Consider the following 7,338-nt stretch of genomic DNA (forward strand, 5'->3'; position numbering starts at 1 on the left):
TATTACTTATTACTATTTTATAGATTACTTTTTATTTATTTTATTTATTTATTTACTTTTTATGAACTGACATTTATTATAAAATCTGTAAAAGTCATAATAAAGATAGAGCAAGTGTGTCCAATTTTTTTGTCTGGTAGGTAAGATATAAAATCCAAATATTAAGAATCAAGTTAAGAATCATTAAGAATCATTAATTTTTTTGCAGATGCAACCACATACGCACACTTCCTTTTCAATGCTTTTGACATGGACCGAAATGGCTCTATACGCTTTGAGGTAAGGAACATTACATATAGCAAACCACTTGCAAAGATTGTCATTTGAAAGACTGCAGCTCCATGTTATATTACTATATTCAACTCAAATGTCTATATTCATGTTAATCAGAAGATTAACAATATTATCTGCTGACTAGATTTTAATTATATCAGAGGAACAAAAGAAGAGGTTAATTGCTACTGTTATTTTTACACCTCCATCACTGGGTTCATTATCAACGGAACATAAATGTTAGTCCAACAGACAATCCCAAGTGAGACTATTACATTTAGTTCTGTCAGGACCACTATCGTCAAAATGATAGATACTTAGCATAAAGTTTGGTTTGGCGGTATGGTTCTGTTCTGGGCAAAAACCTCCCTGCCCATCCATGCAGCCTGTCATGAATGAGCAGGGAGAGCAGCAATAATAACCCCCCTAGGGTTAACAGAACAGAACAAGGCAGATATCATTAATGTACTTGATGATATTTAAGTGTAACACTTTATTCAAGATAAAGGAGTCTGATTAGCAAGGAATATCAGAAAGCCAAGTCCTGACTGTGGCGAAAGGAGGAGCTGGGGATGGATGACTCACGTGACCTGCCAGAACTAACGCTAATGCTTAATTTTTGTTTTCTAATCAATTGTAGTATGTGTGTGTTTGGCAGGACTTTGTAATCGGCTTGTCTGTTCTGCTCCGAGGTTCTGTGACAGAGAAACTGAGGTGGGCCTTTAACCTGTATGATATTAATAAAGACGGCTACATCACCAAAGAGGTACAAACCAATAGTACAAAACAAACTGACATCGTCTCTTTAGTACATATATTTGGCATTGTTACCACAATTAGCATTCACTTTCTTCAGGAAATGCTGGCTGTCATGAAGTCCATCTATGACATGATGGGCAGGTACACCTTTCCTTGTGTAAAAGACGATGCTGCATTTGAACACGTGGAGAAATTCTTCCAGGTAACCAACTTTTAACATTCCCATGGAAATGATATCAGCCAGCCATAATCACCACTAAACTCTGTAAACACCTTTGTTTCAGAAAATGGACCGAAACAGAGATGGTGTTGTAACCATAGATGAGTTCATAGAGACCTGTCAGAAGGTAGGCCCGATTAAAAGAGCTCACGTCATAAGAAATCAAACTTTTCTCTATGTTTTGACAGCTATATTTTTTTTTCAACTAATATGAAAATATACTGTAACTCAAAACTTCCTCTCTTGTCCAAAAAGGAAGTTTATCAAAAACTAAGCTACAAAAACAAATAATTCTGAAATACTTCAGAAATAGTTAACACAGGACCAAGAAAAATTTAAAATTTTATTTTATAACAGGATGGAAAATGGGCATGAATAAATAGTTTTGGCACAAAAATCTGAACTAGCATTATACATAAGTGGATATATATGATTTGACACCTTTAAACTTGTTTTCATGCATCTGCTGTTCCTCTTTATGCATAATAATAATAATAATAATTATTATTATTATTATTATTATTATCATCAAGCTACAAAAAACTTGGTTTTGAAATAACAAGAACAACAATAATTATAATAAGCACTATTATTATTATTATTATTATTATTATTATTTTATATTATTATTATTATATAAAAGCATGTCACTTGGTTTGATAGTTAAATACTATTATTATTATTATTATTATTATTATTATTATTATATAAAAGCATGTCACTTGGTTTGATAGTTAAATATTACTATTATTATTATTATCAAGCTACAAAAAACTTGGTTTTGAAACAACAAGAACAACAAGAATTATAATAAGAACTATTATTATTATTATTATTATTATTATTATTATTATATAAAAGCATGTCACTTGGTTTGATAGTTAAATATTACTATTATTATTATTATCAAGCTACAAAAAACTTGGTTTTGAAACAACAAGAACAACAAGAATTATAATAAGAACTATTATTATTATTATTATTATTATACAAAAGCACGCCACATGGTTTGGTAGTTAAATATTATTATTATATCTTTGAATAATAGTTTGATAGTTTGATATTATTTAATAAAATCTATTTAAAAATCATGCTACAAAAACTTGGATTTGAAATAACAACAATCATTATAATAATAGTGATTATTATTATTATTATTATTATTATTAACCAAAAGCATGCCACTTGGTTTGGCAGTTAAATATCATTAGATCTTTGAATAATAGTTTGATCATATTTAATGAAATTTATTAAAAATCAAGGTACAAAAAAACTTGGGTTTGAAATATTAACCTATATTTGCATATCAACAATGCCAAATTGGAACTATCTGAAAAGTAGGTGTGAACACATTATAAATCAGCTTGACTCATGAATATTAATTAGTGACATTTGTCAGTAGAGAATAAACAGAAATAAACAGTCTGATTAATAAGACAATGTAAAATGGTCATGAAAATGGTCAGTTGTTTTGGCACAAAAATCTCCACTAACAATATACAGACAGTGAAACCTTAGAAGGAAAAAATGATGCCTTGAAATCGTCTCGTTTTGATGTCTTGTCTAGAAGTATCTGCGGTTGTTCACCATGCATAGACAGAAGCATCAGAGTTAATGTCAGAGAAATGTCAACACTGGACTGATTTATGTTGATACGGAGGCTCTCACTGTCAGCGCGTGACAGCCAGACCTTTTCTAAACTCTGTCTAACATGAAGCTGTCAGCAACAATCTGCGACTGACGCTTTCCTGCCTCTGCTGTTTTATTAGGACGAGAACATTATGAGCTCCATGCAGCTGTTTGAGAATGTCATCTAGAGCGCAGCATGAAGTGCAGAGTGATCCTGGCTCTTTTTCCACATCGACTCTCAGCATCGTTCCATTAGTCCTCAAGCGCTCCACAGGGACTCTCTAGAAACACTTGTGTTTTGTACCTAGGCCTTGCACATCATCTGTAGCATGTGAATGAATATTTTGATTGATTGCATTGAATGCTTTAACAAAAGGATTGTGGGCCGTCTGCGTGTGTCTCAATTTAATCTTCAGCATTCAAGACAGGCTGTAAATGCTCATTTGTATATATGTAGGTATATGTGTGCTCTTAAACTGATTTCTGCCTAGATAAATTAACTTTTGCATGTTTGCCTGCTATTTGTCTTTTTTTTTTTTACAAAGAAATAAAGGCATCTGTGAATTAATCCATGATGTGCATATGTCGGTATATATGGGATACTGTAAAAAATTTATTTATATATTTAGGTATTATTTCAGATAATTTAATTATGCAAATTTCAAACAAAAATGTATTTATTTATTGATTTATGGGTTGTCTTTTGGAAGGAATGTGCTTAAATTCTTCCATTTATTTCAAGTTCAAGGGCATGACAGTTTTTCTATGTTAAATAAATATTAAGTAATTACATATACATTTTCACAAAGAGAGACAAAAACATCAGAGATTTGCACTAGTCAAGTGCTAATCCAGACAATTATTTAATTGTTTAAATATTATTTTAAAATCTATTAGTTTGTTTGTTTTTATGTTTGTTTATTATTATTTTTATTTATTTCTTTCATTTAGAAGTAATGGGATTCAAATTCATACATTTATTTACTATATTCAGTGGTGTGGCACAGTATATTAATACTAATCAATTAGTACAAATACTAATCCAGACATTTATTTATTTACTTGTTTTAATTGGGAAGTAATGGGCTTAAATTCATACATTGTCAAACATTAAGTAATTAAATATACATTTTAACAAAGAGAGAGAAAGTACTACTATTATTAATCCAGCAGCAATCTTCACTATTTATTTATTTATTATTAATAATATTATTAATCCCTATTATTTATTCATTCCTCCATATATTTCCCATGACAAAAAAGGGAACAGAAAAAAAAAGTAATTAAATGTACCTTTTAACACAGAGTGGCATAAACATTACAGGTTTGCATTAGACAGTTTGATATTATTCATCTTACAAAATTAAATGTGGCTTATTGTTAATTGCTATGTAAACAGTGTCCCAGTGACCAAGAGTTCATGAATCAATTTGTAATTATATTAGCACCCACAAGATGGCAATGCTGTGCTCAAACCTGCTAGTTACCAGAGGAACAGATGCAAGTTCAAGTGAAAGCAGCCATTGCATCAATTCCTTCATTCCTTCTCTCTCTCTCTCTTTATCTCTTTGATTGAGCTTCACTCTGGTTTATGAGTTGAAACATACAGTGTTCATACAGTAACACTGATGCCATTCACATCACAACCTATAAAGCTTCCTCTTTTTCTGGGTCACCTGGCTTCCTCAAACACAGAGAAACAACTCACTATTATATTAAACATGTGCCTCCTCAGAATAAAAGTATTGTATTTTGAGAAAGAAACACACTTGGTTGAGATTTCAGAAAAACAGTGGAGAAATTAGGCCTTGACACACCCAACACTCACAATAGTGAGATTTTAAAGATACTAATATACGTTTACATGATGCATATTTCTGTTCATTTTATTTCTTTGGTAAGCACATGTTTCTGTTAAATAAAGGACATTATGTGTTCACTAGTCTTGCATTCATGGGACGGTGTGTTAACATCTGCCCCAATGGACAATCCACAGGCCTGTTTATGTGCTCGAGCAAGCGTACTTCCTGTGTGGCCCAGCAACCCATCTGAACGTTGGTTATCTGTGCTAGTAATTATCTTGGCGTGCATTTTAAATTGTGGTTGGGGGCAGAGTGTGCATATCTGCGGCGTATGGGAGGAAGTCTGACCCAAAATAGCTGTGACTTCCTGACTGAACGTTCGCAATGAGGAAGAGTCTTACAGGGAGGGGCAAAGACTCCTTTAGCTTGTCAACGGCACGCTCTCATCCGTGGCACAGCTGTTTTCATGCTGCCCAACACTCACAATAGTGAGATTTTAAAGATACTAATATACATGTTTACATTATGCATATTTCTGTTCATTTTATTTCTTTGGTAAGCACGTGTTTCTGTTAAATAAAGGACATTATGTGTTCACTAGTCTTGCATTCATGGGACGGTGTGTTAACATCTACCCCAATGGACAATCCACAGGCCTGTTTATGTGCTCGAGCAAGCGTACTTCCTGTGTGGCCCAGCAAACCATCTGAACGTTGGTTATCTGTGCTAGTAATTATCTTGGCGTGCATTTTAAATTGTGGTTGGGGGCAGAGTGTGCATATCTGCGGCGTATGGGAGGAAGTCTGACCCAAAATAGCTGTGACTTCCTGACTGAACGTTCGCAATGAGGAAGAGTCTTACAGGGAGGGGCAAAGACTCCTTTAGCTTGTCAACGGCACGCTCTCATCCGCGGCACAGCTGTTTTCATGCTGACCAGATGACTTCCATGTTTGCTGACTGGTGCAGTCGCATTATCTGATGTCTGTGCCAGAGTCTGAGTTGCTTTCACTGACTTTGCTGGATTCTCCCACGTGCTGCTTGAACAGTAAGTCACCTGCTTTGTCATCTTGACCTTTACAGGTACATTATCAAATATCAATTCAGATAAACTGACTTAAAATGGATGAGATGTTGGTTTAAAACTTGAATTCAGCTCTCAAATAAAGGTTTCAAAAGGGTTTTCCACAGTGATGCCATTGAAGAACCAGTTTTGGTTTCTCAAAGAACCTTTCAGTAAACAGTTCTGTGTGTGAAGAACATTTTAAAAATCTAAAGAACCTTTTATGTAATTGAAAAGTTCCATGGATGTAAAGGGGTATCAGCCAAAACGTCAAATTCTGTCATTATTTACTCACCCTCATGACGTTCCAAACCTGTATGTAGAACATGAATGAAGAAATTTTGAAGAATGAACAACGTAAAATACTATGGAAGTCAATGGTAACCATACCTATTTGGTTACCAACATTCTTTAGAATATCTTCTTTTATATTCCACAGAAGAAAAAAAGTCAGGTTTGGAACAACATGAGATGATGATCGACCGAGTTTTAATTTTTGGGTGAACTAAATAACTCTGCTAAATAAATGACTAAATGTAACTATTACTGTAAATGTTCCTCATTGAATCATATGTGACCTTGGGCCACAAAATCAGATCTTATAAATATGATGTATGGTTTGATAGGATAGGACAATATTTGGCTGAGATACAACTATTTGAAAATATGGAATCTGAGGGTGCAAAAAATCTAAATATTGAAAAAAATCGCCTTTAAAGTTGTCCAAATGAAGTTCTCAGTAATGCATATTACTAATCAAAAATTACATTTTGATATATTTACAGTAGGAATTTTACAAAATATCTTCATGGAACATGATCTTTACTTAATATCCTAATGATTTTTGGCATAAAAGAAAAATCTGTTATTTTTACCCATGTTGGCTGCTGTTACAAATATACCTGTGCAACTTAAAGGGGTCATATGATGCTGCTAAAAAGAACATTATTTTGTGTATTTGGTGTAATGAAATGTGAAATGTTGGTTTTAGGTTAAAAAAAACACATTATTTTCCACATGCTGTACATTATTGTTTCTCCTCTGTGCCCTGCCTTTCTGAAATGCGTTGATTTTTAGAAAGCTCATCGTTCTAAAAAAGCGAGGTGTGCTGTGATTGGCCAGCTATCCAGTGCGTTGTGATTGGCCGAATACCTCAAGCGTGTGACGGAAATGTTACGCGTCTTACCATATTGTGATGCCGATGCGACGAGACAAAAACATTAAAACCCATTATAAACGAGGCATTCGTTGCATCCAGTGGGGACATAATTACGGATTATAATGACTTATACTGTCTTTTTACGCGTTGCGTTGCATCGCGCTGCGTAAACATAAAACCATGTCTGCATTTGTGATCGGAGAAATGACAAACAACAAGTGCTACTCTACACTGCTCAAAAAACTCGCTTTAAATATATAAAATATAAAAACTCTTTAAATATAAAAAACGTACTTACAAACAGTCTGTGAGTCAGAACAGCCGGCATTGCTGGACTCCGCTTCGTCCACGGTGAAAGCCGATCTGGCGATCCACAGCACGAAGTTGTAGTATTTCCTCAGCAACCAGCACGGATCAGCTCCAGGCATGACGAAGC

General features: G+C 33.9%; 2 protein-coding genes across 3 annotated transcripts in view; both read left to right on the forward strand.

The window, feature by feature from the left end:
- Nucleotides 1-3,380, forward strand: part of LOC107678047 (calsenilin-like) — a 22,806-nt gene extending 19,426 nt beyond the window's left edge. For both annotated transcript variants that reach the window (XM_016473160.1, XM_016473161.1), the window contains 5 exons: nucleotides 209-279; nucleotides 932-1,039; nucleotides 1,130-1,234; nucleotides 1,317-1,379; nucleotides 3,022-3,380. In XM_016473160.1, coding sequence (XP_016328646.1) covers nucleotides 209-279; nucleotides 932-1,039; nucleotides 1,130-1,234; nucleotides 1,317-1,379; nucleotides 3,022-3,069 — 395 coding nt within the window. In that variant the 3' untranslated portion in view covers nucleotides 3,070-3,380. The remainder of the gene's footprint in view (nucleotides 1-208; nucleotides 280-931; nucleotides 1,040-1,129; nucleotides 1,235-1,316; nucleotides 1,380-3,021) is intronic.
- A 2,229-nt stretch (nucleotides 3,381-5,609) lies between these two features.
- The window catches only part of LOC107678048 (ras association domain-containing protein 2-like), a 6,465-nt gene continuing 4,736 nt past the window's right edge, over nucleotides 5,610-7,338 (forward strand). Inside the window, exon 1 of the mRNA XM_016473162.1 lies at nucleotides 5,610-5,728. The gene's annotated coding sequence lies outside the window, so the exon portion shown is untranslated. The remainder of the gene's footprint in view (nucleotides 5,729-7,338) is intronic.

The sequence above is a fragment of the Sinocyclocheilus anshuiensis genome, unplaced genomic scaffold (assembly GCF_001515605.1).
Source record: "Sinocyclocheilus anshuiensis isolate Anshui unplaced genomic scaffold, SAMN03320099.WGS_v1.1 scaffold260, whole genome shotgun sequence".
Taxonomy (NCBI): domain Eukaryota; kingdom Metazoa; phylum Chordata; class Actinopteri; order Cypriniformes; family Cyprinidae; genus Sinocyclocheilus; species Sinocyclocheilus anshuiensis.